Source organism: Scyliorhinus canicula, chromosome 1 (assembly GCF_902713615.1).
Source record: "Scyliorhinus canicula chromosome 1, sScyCan1.1, whole genome shotgun sequence".
NCBI lineage: Eukaryota > Metazoa > Chordata > Chondrichthyes > Carcharhiniformes > Scyliorhinidae > Scyliorhinus > Scyliorhinus canicula.
In genome coordinates, this window is record NC_052146.1 from 43,514,301 (window position 1) to 43,536,067 (window position 21,767).

Sequence of the window (21,767 nt, forward strand, 5' to 3'; positions counted from 1 at the left end):
TGAGGTGGGAGACTGTGGTGAAGCTGGAGGGTGGGAGGATAGATGAGGACAAGCAGATCTTCAGCCCGCAAGGGGGCCCAGCAAAAACACAGTCCGTGCTCCGACCCTAGGACAACCACACCAATGTAAGTAGGTGCTGGTTTGCACGGTATTCAGCCCCAGTCGGACTCAGCAAAAACACAGTCCGTGCTCCCACCCTGGAACAACCACACCGATGAAATCTGACATCTTCCCTGCCAAAAGAAGCCACTGGTGTACGAGGTTTTCAGCCCGAGAGGAGCTCAGCAAACACACTGTTCACTGGATCCCCCTATCCTGGAACAAGCACACCTGATGGAAGAAAGAAGGCTTCAACCTTGCCGATAGCGGATGTTGATGATTGGGAGAACCAGGTTGGGCAGGGCCCTCAGCCTGAGAGAGGCCCAGCAAACAAGCAGTCCAAAGGGCTCTGTTCCCACCTCAATGTTGAAGTCGTTTTCTTCTTTTCCTTCTCTCCTTCCTTCCCTCCTTCTTCCAGACAGCTTCGGAGCAACCAACCCTTGAAACAGGCAGCAAACTGAGCAGCAGCAACAGAGAGAGAGAGCCATAGTAGCCTCTCTCCACCTCACAACTCTAAAATCTGCACTGGGAGCACCTACTTCGGATTGGCCATGCTAGATTGACCCTGAGTGTCCAAAAAGATGTGCAGGTTATCATAAAATTTACAGTGCAGGAGGCCATTCGGCCCATCGAGTCTGCACCAGCTCTTGGAAAGAGCACCCAATTTAAGCCCCCGCCTCCACCCGATGCCCGTAACCCAGTAACCCCACCTAACCTTTTGGACACTAAGGGACAATTTAGCATGGCCAATCACCTAACCTTCACATCTTTGGACGATGGGAGGAAACCGGGGCAAATCCAGACATGGGGAGAAAGTGCAAACTCCACTCAGATAATCACCCGAGGCTGGGATTGAACCCTGCAGTTGTGAGGCAGCAGTACTAACCACTGTGTCATTGTGCCAGGTTAGGTGAGGTTGCGGGGATAGGGAGTTACATTGGGCTGAGGCACAGTATAAATTTGACCCTATTTCCAGTTCTCTCTAGCTTTGACAAAGAGTAATCCAGACTTGAAACGTTACCACCTTCTCTCCACAGATGCTGGAAGAAGTCTTACAACACCAGGTTAAAGTCTAACAAGTTTGTCTGCAATCACTAGCTTTCGGAGTGCAGCTCCTTTATCAGGCCGAAGAGCTTCTTTCCATGCTGTAAAAGCTCGATGACTGGAGGAATCTGAGAGACAAAATCCTTCAATGCTTGCTGCTGCAGTGGACCTGCGGGGGGGGGGGGGGGGGGGGGTGTGTGTCAGAAACTGGGTTAATATATTTGACAAAGAAACAAAAACTGTCTGTGCGGAGTCTGCACGTTCTCCCCGTGTGTGCGTGGGTTTCCTCCGGGTGCTTTGGTTTCCTCCCACGGTCCAAAGATGTGCAGGTTAGGTGGATTGGCCAGGCTAAAATTGTCCTTAGTGTTGGGTGGAGTTACTGGGTTAAGGGGATAGGGTGGAGGCGTGGCCTTGGGTAGGGTGCTCTTTCCAAGGGCCGGTGCAGACTCGATGGGCCGAATGGCCTCCTTCTGTACTGTAAATTCTATGAAAAAAAAATTCTATGAAAAACACATGTGCGAGATGACGTTGAGTGTGTTGTTGTCCCTGCTGGGTGGACTGGACGGTGTTGTGCTCGTCCATGCTCCGCCCACAGAGCTGGCTCTGCCCGACACGCCCCCGCAGGCGGGGCCGTGTGGACTGAGCGCACGTCACAGGCATAGGCAGGGAGAACAGACCACGTGGGGGGGGGTCACGTGCTCATGGGCGGAGCTCCGCCCCACGAAGTTCGGACCGCCAATTGCGTCCTGGCTACACACCACGTGGGTGGGAAGGCGCTCGCAGCAGCCCCAGGTGGGCGGAGCCTGCGCGATGAATGCTGGGCGTCTGAGCCAGTCCCGCCAATTTAAAAAAACCAGTTTGTGCAACGGGGGATCGGAATATTGTGTGTAAAAAAATATATTGTGTGTAAAGCTGATCGTTTGGATTTCTATTAGCCGTGGGCCTCCTTTGCTAACGGTAGGGATGGTTTTAATTGCTGTGCAGCATTTGATCAAGGAAATTCTCCCCGGTTGGGGGGGGGTCAGCATTTTGGGCCTTTTCGTTAGTTAATATATTGTCAATGTGGAAATAACCAACTTGAAGTTGAGGCGTGTCACATTACATACTCCGCTCTGAAAACAGATTGATATCGGACTGGAAACGTTAACTCAGTTTCTCTCCCCACAGATGCTGCCGGATCTGAAATTTTCCAGCACTGATCTGAGTTTTATTTCGGATCACACTGCATTTTGGTTGGACAAACGTGAATGTTTCCGATCACGTCCTGGCTGCCAAATATACTGTTTATTACTTGGAGAATCATGAATTGGCTTGAATCTTCCACTCGCTATTTCAGTTTATGCACATATCGCCTCTTTTTCGCCTGTTTACTCCGTTGTGCAGCCGTGTGGGACCGGCCGATATTTCTGTCCTGCTGCAGCCAGAGCTCCACCTGCAATGAGTTGAATTCTCTCATGTTGCCTCTAAAGTTCCTATATGATTTATTCTTGGCGCTCTCTTATTTCCCATCTCAATGCTGTTACTTGAGGACTTCATGCAAAACACGGTTGTCTGAATTTTGCAGTAGTAACCTGTTAACATTTGTCGTTATTCTTCTGAAACAAACGAACAGCAACTTCTGGAGTCTGGACCTGTGCGATTAAATAGGAAATCCCAAAGTTGTTGGCAATAGTTCTATGTATCTCCATAGGGTGCACTATTGAAGTCCCTTCATGTGCAATCAATTTCAAATTTAAACTGATCATCGATTTGATGGACAGATGTAGATGTATTGTCATGTTTACTGGGGTACAGTGAAAAGTATTGTTCTGTGTACAGCCCAGGCAGATCATTCCACACATGAAAAACATAGGACATATGATAAATACACAATGTAAATACATAGACATTGGGTGAAGCATACAAAATATAATAACCCTTTTAGAAGTTAGATCTTGTTGAATGGTGTATCTGGGTTTCTACTCTTTTTTTTTCATCCATGAAGAATCATCCTCACAGATTTTACATTTTGTTTGTCATATATTTATAATAGTTCTGTTTCAATCACGGGCGCATACCATGTCTATGGGAATACCTGAATGTGATGGGTTGCTTGCTCTGGTTGGTGACAAGAATGTTGCTGGATGCCTGGAGATCCACTTGACATTTGATGTCAAATTCAAACTGAAATCCACACCACAGAAGTTGCTAGAATTCCAAGGGAAACTTTCTTCAATTTCTGCAATTGAGTTATTGTATTGTCACTGACTGAAGTCAATGCCAGGTTCCACATGCTAACAACACCCAACAATACCTCACCACCGCCGTTTCTTTTGGCCCCTCCACTGTCTGGTTTATCAGACTGCTTACCCAACATCCAATAATGCAGAAATTTTCTCCAAATAAATATTGGGAAGGTGGCAATTATTGGGAAAGTGAAATTAGTGCTGCAAAGAGATGGAGGATTCCGCTTTTGGTCTAACTGCATAGCTGTTTCTCTGAATGATTATTATTTTTCAGTTAGCTAGTGAGATTGTGATGACCGATGAGTCGTCACTCGCTAAACTGCACAAACCATAGGCGGGATTTTCAGTCGGCCGACGCCAAAATCAGGCAAGGTGATTTGGCGGAGAATATCGGTTTTGACGCCGAAATCACGCTGGGCGCCGGGTTCAGGTGAATTCACAATTCTCCAGTGCCTCAATAGTGGTGTCAATGTGTTCCACTCAGCACGTACAATAAACGATATTTGCATACCATTAACGGGCCTGACCTGTTATTCTCTGGGGCCTCCGCGATGCTCCGTTTCCAACGGGTGAAATTCTCGACTGTGAGGCTCTCGTGGCTTTTAAAAATCAGGAAACAAGCTCCGTGGCTAATGTGGAGGGAGGGTTGCGGTTGTGGGGCTGGAGAGATCCCCCACAGGACTGGGACGGTGTCCAGGCACCATTGTTGTGACCTGCAAGGCAGCCATCTTGCTGTGCACCCCACTGATCACCCACCGTGATCCTGCAGAGAGCAAACGGCTATATGAATGTCCGAACCCCACACCCAACCCTCTGCCATACCAAACACCCCCCCCCCCACAAAAACTGGCTGCCACCTGCCGGTGGGGCAGCACGAAGCACACCCAAGGGGACTGCCCACAGCCCATACAGGGGAGGCGCCTGATGGGGCTGCAGAGTATACTGCTGACAAAGACAGCGCCAGCTGACTGTATCTGACAGCAGGGATGGATGCCATGGCCAGAGGCCCCCATAGTGCTGGGCACTGAGGGGAAGGGGGGTGGGGAACATGTGGACTGCAAGGTCTGTAGTGCCAGCCGGGACCACCGTGAGGGCTGGTGGACCTGGTTGGGCATGGGGATATGCACCGTGCTAACATGTTGGCTGTTCAACCCCTGCAGACAATGGGTAGTGGAATGCAACAGGCAATGGTGGCCTTCCTCCCAGTTGCCGCAGCCCTGGGGTTGCACTGCGACTATGAGGAGGAGCTGCTCGAGGAAGAGGACGCTGCAGCAGTGGAACCTGCTCCAGCGAACAGGAGGCAGGCGATGAGGATAAAGAGCCGGGCGTACAAGAGGCTGTGGTGCTGGGAAGGAGGCACCCCGTGAGGCCTCGCATGTACCGGCAACGCTGGTCATTTGAGGATCTGCTGGACTGGGCATGATGCTGAAGATTCTGGCTGAGCAGTGCGATATATCTGCTGGATCGTGGTGCACCTGACACCGGAGGGGGGTGGCCATCAAGGTGACTATCCTGAACGTTTTCGCCACTGGGTCCTTCCAGGCGCTGTGTGAGGACCAGTTCAGAATATGACAGAGCTCGGTTCATAGGTGTATCCGCGGCGTCATGAAGGCCGTATGTACCCAGTCAGCACAATACACCCATTTCGGTGTGGACCGAACCCACCAAGATGCCTGAACAGCGGGCAGGCAGTATTGTTGCCTTTCCCTTGTATCTATCAAATGACCACACAACCAGTTAGTTAGTTCAAAAGATGGTTTATTTACATACACAAGACTTATTTCAACATGCAAACACTATCTATTACGAGTTAAACTGCATCTATCAGCTACAATAACCTATACTTAACTTCAGGGTGACCGGCACTGTGCAAATGGATAAAGGCCGTTATCTGGATTTCACTTGGCTGGTTCGAAGACAGTGGCTCTGTCTCTGCTGGGCTCATCCGTCAGGTAGCGATAGTTGGTCTTGAACTTAGATGGCTGTTCTGGCTGCAATTGGGTGGCACAGGCTAGATCCAAGAGGGCTGTGGCTGTACTCTCTTTTATCGCCCTGGGATTTTGCGCTCTTTGAGGTGGTCCTTAACCTTGGACCCAATAGTTCGACAGGGCTCTGATCACTGTCTTCGATTTTGGCCAATAAAGGGGCGGGTGCCTTGGTGGCTGGGCATGTTCTTAGCGGTCATTGACCTTGGCAGTTGTGCTTTCTGAGTAAGGGAGTGGCGCAGATCAGTCTGTGGCTGTACCGGTTGCTTGATTTGAGTTCTATTGTTCTGGGAAAATGGGCCATTGAAATGTAAATGGACGGGGGTTTCGGTCAGGTCTGGTTACCTGTGTTTTAGATACACATAGGCTGTGTATTTGTCTGAGTCCTGGGTTGGCCATAATTCCCATGGTTCTTTGCAGGTGACCATCTTAGATGGCTACAGTGTGCACACGCCTTCATTCCTGGCCTCTTCGAGGCGCATCTCCAGCTGTGGGGCTAGCTCCTTGGCAATGGGCGTTATCCACTGCGGTCGTGGCTGATGACACCTATCTGGAGGCTGCAGATTGACGTGGAGGCCCACTACAATGACAACTATACAGCCACCAGGGACATGATAGAGTGATGCTTTGTAATCCTGAAGATGCGGTTCAGGTGCCTGGGTCTGCTCTGGCAGTGCCTTCCAGTATAGCGCTGGGAGGGTCGCCCACATTGTGGTGGCATGGGGGACATCTCAGTGAGCCCAATATGTTGCCTCGTATGTCTTTGGTGTGGCTACCATCACTGGGCAGGATGTGTATTACGTCGCAAAGGATGGGAGCGCTGACATGGTGAGGACCCGGGGGGGTCGTTCCCTTGCAGGAAGATTCCTCCATCCTCACCCATTCCATGGTGGGTTCAAGTATCCACCCCCACGCGCTCTCTCTCCGCCATAAATGCCCAGTGGTAGTATTGCAGATTCGGCAGTGTCAGGCCACTCAGTTTTCCTCTTTTGCAGTGTTGATTTGGGGATTCTTGGATCCTTCCTGCCCCCCTCATTATCGGCATGATCATTTTATCTATGCTGTGGAGGAAGGCCTTGGGGATGAAGATTGTTACGGATCTGAACAGGAAGAGGAACCTCGGCAGTACGTTTGTTTTGATCATCTGCACCCTCCCCACCTCGGGGGAGGGGGAGCGTATCCTATCTCGGTAGTTCCTTTTAAACTTCCTCCACCAGACTGGTCAGATTCCACTTGTGGATTGGTGTCCAGTCGTGGTCTATCTGGATCCCCAGGTAGCATAATTTGTGTTGGACTAATTTGGATGGAAGTCTCTCCAGCTCTGCCCCTGTATCGTTTCGGTTCACTGGGAATGTTTCGCTCTTTGCCCACCTTGGGGACTCTTTCAGGAGCCGCATGATTGCACTCATGCGTTTCTGTGGTTCCAAGACGTAGAGGAGCAGGTCATCCGCATAGTGAGATTCAGTGCTCTCTGCCTCCCTTTGTATGCCCTTATACCTCTTTTGCGTCTCGTAAAGCGATCACCAGGAGTTCAATTGCTAGGGCAAACAGGAGAGGGGACAGTGGGCATCCCTGCCTTATGCCTCTGTGCAGCTGGAACTTTCACGGTTGGTGGTTTGGGTCCGAATGCTCGCCTTGGGGGCGTTGCACAGGATTTTCACCCAGCAAATCAACCCAAACCGCTCCAGTACTTCAAAGAGGCACTTCCACTCGACTCTGCCGAAGGCCTTTCCTGCATCCAGGGAGATGATCACCTCTGGTGTTCTCTCCACGGGGGGGGGGGGGGGGGGGAAGCTGATGCTCACCATGATTTCCCCCTGACCTATTGGTGCTTCCAGTTTCCCCCGCCTGTCCACCCCCACAACTGGCATGTCCAATCCATCGAGAAACTGTTTCATCCCCGCGTCCCCGTCGGGGGGCTCTGAGGTGTACAGCCCTCGGTAGGAGGTCTCAAACGCCCGGTTGACCTCTTTTGGCTCGGGTATCAGTCTGCCTCTGCTGATTTTTACCTGCGCTATCTCCCTTGTCTGCTTTCTCAGCTGGTGAGCAGGTAGGCGGCCAGCCTTTTCTCCATGCTCATAGAATGTCCCCCGTGTCTGGCGAAGTTGGTATACTGCTTTCCAGTGGATAGCAGGTTAAAGTCCATTTGTAGCTTTTTCCTCTCCGCCAGAAGCTCTACGGTCGGAGCCTTGGAGTACTTTTTGTCAACCTCCAGAATGGAGTTAGTTATTGTGTCCTCTCTTCCCTGTCTCTGCGAGCCATGTAGGTTATAATTTCTACCCTGATCATAGCATTCAGTGCCTCCCTGAATGTGAGCCTTCCCCATTCTGGTTATTAGTAATGTACTCGCCTATAGCCTGTGACGTTTTTTGGCAGAAGGCCTTGTCGGCCCAAGAGGTCTATGTCCAGCCTCCATGTGGGCCGCTGGGCACAGCCCATCTTCAACCTCACCCATGCCAATTTAACTGGTGTCTACCTTTCTGGCCTTATGGGCCCTAATGCTACTCCTAGGTCGATCCAACACGATGGGTCGAAAGTCCTCTTCTCTTCCTCCTCCCCCTCCCGGTCACCTGGTGCTGCCAGTCCTGGAGGCCTGCACTCATCTTGACCAGGGTCTGCGTGACGTGGCTGTGGACTGGAGGTGTGCCCACCTATGTTTGGGACTGCGCCGCATCATGCTGCGACTGTGCCACCACCGTCTGCTCTGTGCCACATCAAATAGTGACTGCGCCACCTCCCTCTGGGACTGGGCCACCTCCCTCTGGGTCTGTGCCACGTCAGCCAGTGCCTGGGCAATGCCGCTGATGCTCTGCCATGACCTGCTTTGACTGGGCCATACTCAGGAGTGCTGCTGCAATGGTCAGGTGATTTTGGCACATGGCTGCCTGTGAGAGGGCAGCCCTGTCCTGGGCCTCGGCAACCACCTGCACAGATTGCCCCAGGCCTTGGACATCCGGACCCATGGCTGAAACCTTCACCCCAAGGCCTCCACCACAGATGCCACCTATGCTATGGCCGAAATCTTCGCCCCCGAGGCCTCCACCGTGGCTGCCAGCTATGCGGTGTTGGCCTAGGTGTCAGGCAGGGTCGGCATCACTTGCTCCTGCGTGCAATTGGACTCCTCCAACACTGCTGCATCACAGCGCCAACGACCCGGGTTCGATTCCGACCTCTGGTTACTGCCGTGTGGAGTTTGTACATTCTCCCTCTGTCTGCGGGGGTTTCAGGTGCTCTCATTTCCTTCCACAGTCCAAAGATAGGCAGGTTAGGTGAATTGGCCAATCTAAATTGCCCCTTAGGGTATGATTGTAGGAATAGGCTGGGGGATTGGGTTTAGGTAGGGTCGTCTTTCAAAGGGTCAGTGCAGACTAGATGGGCTGAATCACCTCCTGCACTGTAGGAATTGCACCTGCAGGTGCTGGATGCTCGCCGACAACCATTCATGCAGTCTCTGGTTCTTCAACTGCATCTCCACTAGCGATGGAACCGTCAGTTCCAGAACCTCTAAACCCATCTTGACGGCAGCTGGTCCCTGGGTCGACCTGCTCTTGGACCGTCCGCTTCCTCGGGAGTTCCTACCTCCACCTGCTCTACCAGAGCATGTGTGTGGTGCGCACGCAATGGTCCCCAGGAGCCTCTTCACTAAAATGCCCAGCCGAGGTGAGTGTCTCCTGGATGGTGGAGGGTTTTGGAGACAGCTGTAACTGAAAGTCAGTGTCATCCCTGGATGCAGGTCGAGGTACCCGCCTGTGTCGGTTTCGATCCCGTTGCTGGTCAACACATGGGGTTGTGGCTGTTGCTGGGGTCAAGGGCTGGGGACACCAGGAGGGCCTGCCCCATCATTAGTAGCTCCTGAAAGACACGAGACAAGATGTATGATTGTACATGTGGTGACACACATGCCATGGGGACCTGCAACTCAGTGGGGTCTCACCTCCTCGCCCGATGCCGACCTCCGCCCCGGCGACTGCTTTTTCCTTTGGGCCCTCCGCCGACCACGTACAGAGCTTTTTGTACTGCTGCGGTGAGGGTCCGCTGGTCAGGCTGTCCCCCTCCAGTCTCCTGGGGGTGGGAAAGAACAGAAAAAGCATAGTGTAAGACAGTCCAACACATGCAGTCCAGGGGGGTGGGTAGCTGGTGGTTTCAATGGCCAGGACACCCGGCGGTTCTGGGTGTGTGGAATGGGGGCTGGTGCCCTTGGCACCCTGGCTGCCCTGAGAAAGTTTTGCAGTTTTTTCCGGCACTGCTGGCCAGTCCGGACGGTGTTGCCACTGGCTGACCACCTCTACCACCTGCGCCCAGGCCTGGCGATCAGCGGCAGCTGGTAGCCTCCTTCCCACCCCATGCAACAGGGTCGCCCACCTCTCCTCTGCAGGGTCTCCAGTTCTGCGTCGTTAAATCTCAGGGTTACTCGTCTTGCTGCCATTTTGATGGCTGGGATGGTGTCTGGGGAATGACATGTGTATATGTGGCTGCAGCTTGTCACCCTTCTGAGTGTCGATCCTGACCCCAGGAAAACTAGCACCAGTTCTGATTCAAATCGATTGTGTGCCTCGTGGCGCCGGCACTAGCCCCATAACGATCGCTGAATTGGTCTAGTTCCGGCGCCAGTTTTGCCGTCGTAGAATCCACTAATCCTGCCCTGGCGTCAACACAGGAACAGAGAATCGGACTGCATATATTTTACACTTTTGCATCTAAAATAACATCTGAAATCAAGTAGTGAAAGAGCTGCAAAATATATTGGGGTGCAGATGTGTGTCTGGCAAAGAACAGTTCAATCATTAACCAGATCTGACTGAACCACACACGAGTTTGTTCATCCAAAATTATTATATCCTGTGCACAATCCATTTGCACTTTTTTCTCCTTCTTCAGCACACTCGTTATAACCAACTATTGATTCAGCTTTTGGCTACCCCTCTTAATACCTCTTTTATTTGTTCATTTTTTTTCTGATTGCACCTTTTGTGAAGTGCCTTGAGTTTTTATTTTACATTAAAGTTACTTTAAAATGCAAGTTGTTGCTCGGTATAATAAAGGAAGGATACATTTTCTTTCTGTTGCAAAAACCCAAAGCACAAACATCTGTTGCTCATTTAAGTTTGAAATATTTTGTTAGCGAAATTAAATTTAAGATGGCCATTAAAAAACAATTGCTTTTCAGGATCTAATGTTCAAACTAAGCAAGTCAAATACAATTGGCTACTTCTATTTAATTTGCATTTTTAATTGCAGCAATCATTCAAGATGTGGAATGATATTGAACTTCTGACAAACGATGACACGGGCACCGGTCGACTAAACATTGAGGCCAGAAAAGAGAGTGGTGCAGCCCTTTATCAAGTGGATACTTTAGTTAAAATATCCTCTTCAACGACGGTAAGATTTTATTTTTGAGGGTTGGTGAGGTAGGGTGGTAAGAAAACAGCATAACTTCAGAAAAACAAGTAAAGCTGCAGCACTTGGGGATGTTTCAAATGCTACTTGTGTTGTGAATAATTAAAAATAATTCTCTGCTAACACATGATCACCTCATATATATGAAAACATCTTTCTATCCCCATTTGCCAGTGATTTGGTAAATTCCTGGATGGTGTATGCCTGAGGGATATCACTAGTTAATTAGTAAATCCTTTGGTTTGCTGCAGATTTTCAATTCATACTGAAATCACTCAAACATTTAGTGATTGAATGTTCTGGAAATTGAGTAATCTTGTACACAGAAATCTAATGAATAATTATTTAAAGGTCAGGGCCAGTGTTTGTAATGAAAGGGGAGGTAATCCAATGAGTGCTTCTCAATTTGGGTGCAGACTGATTCCACTGCAGTTAGGGAGTTTACAATTCGTTTCCAACAAATGTTCTGTGTTTATATATTGCAGTGGGTGTGTTTGCTCCGATTCCATAATTTGATTTATCTTGTGGGTCGGCGACACTTTAATTTGCTGGTCATATTTCCATATGGCTTCACACCCTTGGCTGTCCTATGAAATTGGAGAATTTTTGTATTTAAAAAAAAAATATATATTTTACGGGATGTGGCCAGGCCAGGCCAGCAACTTATTGCCCATGCCTGATTACCCATCAGACGGTGGTGGAGAGTTGCCTTCTTGAACCGCTGCAGTCCCTGAGATGCAAGCACACCCACAGTATGAAATGAAATAAACTACAGTTTCAAATATTTTTATTTTTCAAAAGAGTTTTAACTGTGCCTAAGTTTAAACGATGCTGTACAGAGTTAACATTGCCGTTGTCATTTAGGTAACAGTCAGCCCCAAGCTTCAAGCCTTTTGCAGCTCTGATGGCTGTGTGGTTGTTGTGGACCATTCAGTATTGCTTTTGGACCAGATTTGTCAATCTGTGCTGTTGCAGCTCCAGTTTGGTGAGTACTGTTGGCTAGTTTGGCTTTTTTTCTCTCCAGAATATTAGGGAAGCAGATGCTCACAACTACTGCTGGAGGACTAGATTAAGATCGTACAATAAAGTTGAACTTGCAGTGATAGTTTCCCAGATTTCACAGGATTCTTCAGAAGTCTAATCAATCTCACTTGTTGGTGCAAAAATAAAAGTTTGTAACAAACTTGCATTATATTAAACGTTATTATACCCTCCATCTCAGAACATCCCAAAGTTGTTCACCTACAGTTTATTACTTTTTAAATGTAATTGTCATTGCTCAATGCAGAAGTTAGTTATGTCCTTGTTCTACCTGAATCTTGAGATGTGGTTTCCTTTCGATCCTGACTCTGCACTGTTTTCCCATCTGCAGTCCTGCACATTGGTTTCAAAACTAGCTTGCATCTGAGATGGCTTGAATACTACAGAATGTGTTTCTGTTAATTAAAAAAAGGCCATCAAAGATCTTGTCTTTTTAAAATAGAAAGTAAGATTTTTACTATTGAGAAATAGTGTGGAAAGGGCTTGATGAAGCATTTTCTGGTGATTGCAGAAATAAGAAACACAACAGCTCATCTAGACGTGGCATTCCTGATTGTACTTTGGGCTTTGAGAGACTGGACAAAATAACCAAGGTGCTGTTTCATGTCCCAGATGTGTGTCTTGCTTGTGGTCGATTAACAACCGAATAGATCATCGTCTTTAGTTTTGACCCCAACAGCTGTACAGGGCAAGAAGCTCAAGAAGATGCTTTGCCATGCCAGATTATCAAGAAAATTGTGAAACATGCTTAAAACACCAATGAACTTATTTGGAAGATGATTATATTGTGCTAGGTATACTGTAAGAATGTTGCTTGCACATAAAGAGTATGTAAAGCAGCCCTGATACAACGTATGTCCCTGACTATTTTCAAACACCGTTATAATGCATAGTACCAGCTACAGAAACAGGTTTTTAACATAACCGTTCCCTCGCTGCAAAACGGTTTTCTGTTGTCTCCTGAGCATAGTTATTATATTCGGGGGCAGCTGCAATGTAATTTTTCTGGTTCCAGACTTCCTCCTCCAATTACTTGTAGGTGAAAGACTTTGGGATATTCTGAGATAAAGGGTGCAATAAGGTTTAATATTATGCAAGTTTGTTCTTTTAATTTTGCACCAACAAGCGAGGACTGATTAGACTTCTGATGAACCCTGTGAAATCTGGGAAACAGTCATTGAAGGTTGCGACTGATGCTGGGATGCAGTGTTGGTTGTTCCTGTTATTCCATCCAAAATGCCTATGCTTTTTTTAAAGTGTATGCAGTAATCATGAAGCCAGGCAATAGCTTCTGGAGTGGCTAAATGGAGCTTTCTGAGCTCTCAATCTTCAGTGATGTGAGTCATTGATTGGGATGCACCACAGCTACAGTCTGGGTTCACTGTAAAGCCTTATTTGTACCAATTTACTGCACAAAGGCTTTGGCCCGTGCAGAAACGGTTGAGGAGTGCCCATTGTTGGCATTGCAGTTTGAAGCTGGGTGGGTGCGCTGTGGGATCTGTGATGAGGAAGTTAATGGTGTGTTGCTTCCATTCTTGCTGTCACAGGACCTCTGCTGTTATTCTATGGCATGGTGGTCTTAGCCATGTAGGTTGGCCTGATGGGAGGTGAGCAGCAGGTGGATTGGCAAGGTCCTTGTTCAGTGGCTGGCTTGGGTTGATGTAAAAGCTTCCCCAGGAGCTTTCTTGTTGTAATCTCCCTCCTTGTGTGAGGGGCTGGGATGTTGCTCAGCACTGGCAAGCAAGGGAGTTGAGTTGATTGGAGGGTACCCAAGATGATGTGTATTGTTGTGTAGAGCTGGGTATCTACAAAACTCGGTGTGGGATTAGTTGTAAAATTAGTGCACAGCTCTCTGCAGTCGAGTAGACAATGGTAAAAGCTTAAAGTCCTTAAGGTTTGAGCATCTGCACTCATGACGAGCCAGCAAAGTTGCTTGGAAGGCTGTTTTGAGTTTTGATGTTCGCTGCTGTATTGCTCTGATTTTTTTTTTGTACATCAGTATTTGGTCAAGGGTAACACCGAGATAAACGGGATGCTCTGTGTGCTGTAAGTTCTTGGAGCAGATAGAGCTACAGGTGGCAAAAGACTTGACAGCCGAACAAGCTGGCTTTTGGCGAGGGTGAAACACATGTGACAAGGTTCTTGCCCGAACCACCTTCATTGAAAATGGCTTTGAAAATAAACTTCCAAATGGGCGCTGTCTTTTTCAATCTCATTGCAGCTACAACACAGTCTCCTTGTCAAAACTCAAAGATGTGGAGATGCTGGTGTTGGACTGGGGTGGGCACAGTAAGAAGTCTTACAACACCAGGTTAAAGTCCAACAGGTTTGTTTCGAATCACTAGCTTTCGGGGCACATGTTCCTTCCTTCATCTGAGGATGACATTGGACCACTAGAAAATGTGGCTGGAGAAGTAATAATAGGAAACAAAGAAATGGCAGACGAACTGAATAGTTACTTTGCATCAGTCTTCACAGTGGAAGACACCAGTGGGATGCCAGAGCTCCAGGAGAACCAGGGGGCAGAGGTGAGTGCAGTGACCATCACTAAGGAGAAGGGTCTGCGGAAACTGAAAGGTCTGAAGGTGGATAAGTCACCTGGACTGGACTACACCCCAGAGTCCTAAAAGAGATAGCTGAGGAAATTGTGGAGGCATTGGTGTTGATCTTTCAGGGATCACTGGAGGCAGGAAGGTCCCAGAGGACTGGAAGGTGGCTAATGTAACACAACTGTTTAAGAAAGGAGGGAGGCAGAAGACATGAAATTATAGGCCGGTTAGCCTGACTTTTGGTCATTGGTAAGATTTTAGAGTCCATTATTAAAGATGAAATTGCGGAGTACTTGGAAGTGCATGATAAAATAGGACTGAGTCAGCACAGCTTTGTCAAAGGGAGGTCATGTCTGACAAATCTGTTGGAGTTCTTTGAGGAAGTAACAAGGAAGTTAGACAAAGAAGAACCAGTGGACGTGATTTATTTAGATTTCCAGAAGGCCTTTGACAAGGTGCCGCATAGGAGTTTGTTAAATAAGTTAAGAGCGCATGCTGTTAAGGGTAAGATCCTGACATGGATAGAGGATTGGCTGACTGGCAGAGAGTGGGGATAAAGGGGTCTTTTTCAGGATGGCAGCCGGTGACTAGTGGTGTGCCTCAGGGGTCTGTGCTGGGACCGCAACTTTTTAGAATATACATTAATGATCTGGAAGAAGGAACTGAAGGCACTGTTGCTAAGTTTGCTGATGATACAAAGATCTGTAGAGGGACAGGTAGTATTGAAGAAGCAAGGGGGCTGCAGAAGGACTTGGACAAGCTAGGAGAGTGGGCAGTGAAGTGGCAAATGAAATACAATGTGGAAAAGTGTGAGGTTATGCACTTTAGAAGGAGGAATTTAGGATAGACTATTTTCTAAATGGGGAAATGCTTTGGAAAGCAGAAGCACAAAGGGACATGGGGAGTCCTTGTTGACAATTCTCTTAAGGTTAACGTGCAGGTTGAGTCTGGAGTTAAGAAGGCAAATGCAATGTTAGCATTCATGTCAAGAGGGCTAGAATACAAGACCAGGGATGTACTTCTGAGGCTGTATAAGGCTCTGGTCAGACCTCATTTGGAGTATTGTGAGAAGTTTTGGGCCCCGTATCTAAGGAAGGATGTGCTGGCCTTGGAAAGGGTCCAGAGGAGGTTTACAAGAATGATCCCTGGAATGAAGAACTTGTCATATGAGGAACGTTTGAGGACTAGGGTCTGTACTCGTTGGAGTTTAGAAGGATGAGGGGGGATCTTATTGAAACTTACAAGATACTGCGAGGCCTGGATAGACTGCATGTGGAGAGTATGTTTCCACTTGTAGGAAAAACTAGAAGCAGAAGACACCATCTCAGACTAAAGGAAAGATCCTTTGAAACAGAGATGAGGACGAATTTCTTCAGCCAGAGTGGTGAATCTGTGGAACTCTTTGCCGCAGAAGGCTGTGGAGGCCAAATCACTGAGTGTCTTTAAGACATAGATAGATAGGTTCTTGATTAATAAGGGGATCAGAGGTTATGATGGGAGAAGGCAGGACAATGGGGATGAGAAAATATCAGCCATGATTGAATGACTGAGCAGACTCGATTGGCCGAGTGGCCTAATTCTGCTCCTATGTCTTATGGAGTTTCCCAAGGATCTGTACTAGTCCCAACCTTTTCAATCTTTATCAACGATCAGCCTAAAACCCACTCTCGTTCATCTATGCTAACGATATCTGCTGTGCCTCTCTGGCTCGGACATTCTCTAAACTAGAGGCAACACTAAACAATGATATTGTTAAGTTAGCCAACTACTCTTAAGTGTTCAGCCCAGCAGCAACAAAACCGCCTTGAGTATGTTCCACCTTTGCAATGCCAAAGCCAAGAGGAAACTCGGCATCTCCTTGAATGACAAGAGACTGAATCACGAACAACATCCTGTTTATCTTGGTGTTACCCATGACTGAATACTGACATACAAAAAAAAGTCCTTATGTATGAAATTGACCTTTGGCTCAGGACGATTTGAAAAATAACCTAGTTTGTCAGAATGATGTATGAACTCTGGTTAAAATTTCTTCAATTTGGGTCAACACTTCATGCTATGGGTGACCATTGGCTGTCTTAAATACTGTGACCACAACAACAACTTGTACTTAGATAGCACTTTACATCATAAGCCTCAAGGCCTTCACAGGAGTAGTGTTACAGAGCAAAACATGGTACCCAGTAACAAGGCAGTTGACCAAATGCTTGCTCAACCGTGTAGGTTTTAAGAAGCATTTTAAAGGAGAAGGAAAGCTAAAAAGTGGGGAGGTGCAGGGAGAGCATTCTCAAGCTTAAAGGCAGTAAGCATTGTAGATTTCTGAAGAACCATTTCTTTTGCCTTCTAGGAGCATATAATGGGAGCCTGAACTCCTCCCCTTATCTCTCAATCCGTTAGCTGTCCAAATTTCTGTTCAACATATCTGATTTCTAATTCCTCTATTGTAGACACTGATGTGGATGTGGTGGCACTTTGTCAAGAAGGACAATTTCTGATGGTTGGAGAAAGAAATGGAAACCTTCATCTTTTGCATGTAAAGTCCAGACAGACACTCTTAACTAATGTAAGTGGCGATTTACTTATGCACTTGTGGATAACTGTGGTAGACTTTTGTTGACCAAATGCCCTAATACTGAAGCATTTTTTGAGACGGTTGATAGCTTGAGGCTTTCAAGATATGCGAGATTGCAGAGTAATTTGTCTGTTTTATTTGTACATAATCAGCTTTAATGTTATGGCTTCCTATTAATAAATGTCTGCTAATTATTTTTGGAAGGAAGATATGAGCAGTTTAATTCCATATATGAAGTATTAGAAGTGTAATTGGTCATGTTATTGCTGGAATTGTTGCACCCATTTACTGTATTTAGATTTTTGCATTAAAGTGTACAAATTCCCAAAATAACAATATTTATTTATACCTCGTCTCTTTTTGAAGTCATTGATGAAAAGCTCTTCAAAAGGGAAGACCTATCTAAGCCTTACTTTGGAGAAGGAAGCCCCTCATTCAGGTATTGTTTTTTTCATTACTACGCTATTCCTATTGGCCGGAAAGGAAGTGCACTGTTAGATGTTCTTCAGTTTAAATATTAAGAGCAGATGTTGCAATTAATGTGACAGATTATTTGTGCTAATTCCAAGTCTAACCAGAGTTTTGCAGTATATTTATTCATTGAAATTCGAGAGGTTAGCTAGTTTTAAAGTACTGCAGACTGAGTTTTTAATTGTTTTAAATCAAACTCTACTTCTGATTTTGGCTATGCTGTTGCAAGTATTATTTGCCATTAAGCATCAGTGCCTGAGAGAGTGAATGTTGAAGGTGATGCATGAGGTACTTTTTTGCCCTGGGTGATGTCAAGCTTCGTGTTGTTGGAACTGCTCTCATCCAGGCAAGTGGAGAGGATTCCATTACACTCCTGACTTGTGCCTCATAGGTGGTTGGTAGGCTTTGAGGAGTTAGGAGGTGAGTTACTCTGCCCAAGATTTCCAACCTTTGACCTCTTTTGTAGGGATATGGCTGGTCCAATTTAGTTTCTGGTCCGTGTTTGATCCCCATGATGTTGGTAGTGGGGGATTTGGCAATGATAATGTGATTGAATGTGACAGGGAGATGGTTAAATGCTCTCTTGTCAGAAATGGTCATTGCCTGGCACTTCTGAGCATAAATGTTGCTTGCCACTTAGGAGCCCAAGCCTGAATATTGTTGAAGCCTTGATGCATATGGACACAGACTGCTTCAGAATCTGATGAATTGTGAATGGTGCTGACGTTCTGCAAACATCTGACCCTGATGGAGGGAAGGTCACTGATTTAAGCAGTTGAAGATGTTTGGGCCTAGGACACTGCTGTGTGGAATTCCTGCAGTGATGTCCCGGGACTGAGGTGATTGTTCTACTTTGTGCTAGGTATGACCCCAATCAGCGGCAAGTTTTTCCCTTTGATTCCCACAGACTTGCTTAGCCTCTTGATGCCACACCTGGTCAAATATTGCCTTGATGCCAAGGGCAGTCACTGGAGTTCAGTTCTTTTGTCCATGTTTGGACCAAGGATGTTTTGAGATGAGTAAACCTGGCAGAACCCAAACTGAGCATCAGTGGACAAGTTATTCCTGTGGTAGTTCTGCTTGATGGCATTGTCGACAGCACTTGCTGTTATACAACCGAAGGATTTAATTTTCCAAATCTCGTGGCCATAATACTTGTACAATTTTAAATAAATATCTGCCTATCAAGGCTCCTTTGTTCCTCCCCATTTGAAAATTGACTCTTTTGAGGTGAACTTCTTCCACCTATTCTTGCTTCCACCTATTCTTGCTTCCAATTGTATCATGTCATGTATTTCTACATTGACTGGTGTGCTAACGTATCTGTTCTCCTCCAATATCTCGCAATTTTCCAATTTTAAAATTTGGGGGTTATCACATTTCAATGTTATTCCTTTGGTTTCCAATCAAAATCATTAAGCCCATATCATTTGTACACATGCTAAATAGAAGAGCAATCAGAATGCCACGTACTACATATTTTTCAATCTGAACATGTTGTTTTACCCCTATCCTTCATATTCTACTCGGTGATCATCTTTGTCTCTTTGACCACATTCACATTATTGTAAGTCACTAACTTGTCTAGAGTACTAATTTTTCAAATGCTTAGAATTCACCGAAACCACATTTTAAAATTCTCTCCTCTTTATATGTTTAGATTGGTCAGTCCCAGCTTGCCTTTAAGACCTCTGTACTGACTGGACTTGAATGGCTTTTACTTCTCCAAGTGCTGCTTAATTCCACACTATTTTTGCTCCAGTATTTTAACAACATCTGAAATAAGACCCTGTTTCCTTTTTGGAAAAACGACATTTATTATCGCTCCAGTATTTTAACAACACCTGAAGTAAGACCCTGTTTCCTTTTTTGAAAAAGGACATTTGCTATCTTCCAGTCCCCCGGCATGGTTTCTCTTTCCAGTGGCAGTTTGTCACATTATGGTCTGTGCTACTCCTATATTTTTATTTGATTACCCCAGTGGATGCTTGGTGCAATCCATTAGGTGCTGGTGATTTGCCTGTATCGAGTTATAGAAATTCTGTAGTAACACTTATCTTTAAATAATAGCCTAAGCTTGATGGTTCTAAATTTCCAATATTATCTTGTTGCTTAGCATAAGAACGAAGTGCTGGAAAAATTCAACAGGTCTGGCTGCATCCGTGGAGAGTGAACCAGAGTTAACGTATGACTTCTTAGAAACAGATCGGAACAGAAGAGCCATATTGCACTTGACATTAACTATGTTTCTCTCGCAACGGACGTTGCCAGACCAATTGCATTTTTCCAGCATTCTTTGTTTTTATTTCAAATCACTGGCATTTGTGGTATTTTGCTTTTATTTTTGTGTTTACTTGGTATTCAGGGCAACATGGCACAGTGGCTAGCACTGCTGTCTCACGGCACCATTTAATAATCCTTATTGTCACAAGTAGACTTACATGAACACTGCAATGACGTTACTATGAAAAGCCTAGAGTCGCCACATTCTGGCGCCTGTTCGGGTACACAGAGGGAGAATTCCGAATATCCAATTCACCTAACAGTACGTCTTTTGGGACTTGTGGGAGGAAACTGGAGCACCCGGAGGAAACCCACGCAGACATAGGGAGAACGTGCAGACTCCATACAGACAGTGACCCAAGCCGAGAATTGAACCTGGGACGCTGAAGCTGTGAAGCAACAATGCTACCCACTGTGCTATCATGCTGTCCACAAGCTCCCAGGTTCGATCCTGGCTCTGGGTCACTGTCTGTGTGGAGTTTACACATTCTCCTAGGGTTTGCGTGAGTTTTGCCCCCACAACCCAAAGATGTGCAGGGTAGGTGGATTGGCCACGCTAAATTGCCCCTTAATTGGAAAACAATAATTGGGTACTCTAAATTAAAAAAAAAAAAACTTGGTATTCATCACTCCTACAAAATTTGCCTCCTTCTCTTAGCTATGCATCTACTGTGGCTGTTCTCTTACCACTTGTGTACCTATTAAAAAATATTGTATTGTTTTTCAGTAGATTTTTCTTCAGATTTAAATCTTGTCCAATACAAACAATTCCTTCATTAGAACATAGAACATACAGTGCAGAAGGAGGCCATTTGGCCCATTGAGCCTGCACCGACCCACTTAAACCCTCACTTCCACCCTATCCCCGGAACCCAATCGCCCCTCCTAGCCTTTTTGATCACTAAGGGCAATTTATCATGGCCAATCCACCTAACCTGCACGTCTTTGGACTGTGGGAGGAACCCGGAGCACCCGGAGGAAACCCACGCAGACGCAGGGAGAATGTGCAGACTCCGCACAGACAGTGACCCAGCGGGGAATCAAACCTGGGACCCTGGTGCTGTGAAGCCACAGTGCTATCCACTTGTGCTACCGCGCTGCCCATCTTAATGACAATCTTCGAGGGGATAATCTTTAAAATCTGTTTAATGACAGACGAGATAGTGTTGGATAATTCACTCCATCAAGGGCACAAAATCCAGAGCAGGGATACAATTCTCTGTTTTAGTTTAATGTAATAAGTCTCCAAATGACAGATCAATGCTTTTCTCAATGAAATTGTCACTAAGGAATAAGTAATTGCCTTTTTTTAATGGTTTTAAAAGAAAGCTTGCAAGTTCTGCCAATTCTGAGTTGTTGGACGTTCCTGACTGTCATTGCTTTGTTATTAATGGCATGCAGTCAGCTAATCCTGAGGCTCTGGAATTTCCCTCCCTAAACCTTGCCATCTCGGCAAGGCCTCACGGTAGCATGGTGGTTAGCATCAATGCTTCACAGCTCCAGGGTCCCAGGTTCGATTCCCGGCTGGGTCACTGTCTGTGCGGAGTCTGCACGTCCTCCCCGTGTGTGCGTGGGTTTCCTCCGGGTGCTCCGGTTTCCTCCCACAGTCCAAAGATGTGCGGGTTAGGTGGATTGGCCATGCTAAATTGCCCATAGTGTAAGGTTAATGGGGGGATTGTTGGGTTACGGGTATACGGGTTACGTGGGTTTAAGTAGGGTGATCATTGTTCGGCACAACATCGAGGGCCGAAGGGCCTGTTCTGTGCTGTACTGTTCTATGTAATCTCCCTCCCACGATCGTCTCTTAAAGAAACTCCTGAAGATCTACTCTTCTGACTAAGCTTTTGGCTACTTTCCGTAATTCATTAATATAGTTTAGTGTTAAATCTTTATCTGATAAATGCTCCTTCCTAAATCTGGCTTTGAGTAATTTATATCTGTCTGCTCTCTTCTCTCTTTGCTTCATTTCTGCAGGCAGTAGTGATGAGGATATGCCATCAGTTTCTTTCTCAGTTGTCTTTCTTTCCCCTTTCAAACTTGCTTCAGTCGTGAAACTGTAACAGACAGCTATCTCCTAAGAGCAATTGAATCATGAATG

The 21,767-nt window shown here is 46.5% G+C and overlaps 1 protein-coding gene across 2 annotated transcripts in view; it reads left to right on the plus strand.

Annotated features, from left to right (window-relative positions):
- The first annotated feature begins 1,947 nt into the window (after window positions 1–1,947).
- kntc1 (kinetochore associated 1) overlaps window positions 1,948–21,767 on the plus strand; it is a 223,963-nt gene continuing 204,143 nt past the window's right edge. For both annotated transcript variants that reach the window (XM_038790065.1, XM_038790073.1), the window contains exons 1-5: window positions 1,948–2,100; window positions 10,592–10,735; window positions 11,618–11,738; window positions 16,791–16,906; window positions 17,282–17,354. In XM_038790065.1, the coding sequence (XP_038645993.1) occupies window positions 10,604–10,735; window positions 11,618–11,738; window positions 16,791–16,906; window positions 17,282–17,354 (442 nt within the window). In that variant the 5' untranslated portion in view covers window positions 1,948–2,100; window positions 10,592–10,603. The remainder of the gene's footprint in view (window positions 2,101–10,591; window positions 10,736–11,617; window positions 11,739–16,790; window positions 16,907–17,281; window positions 17,355–21,767) is intronic.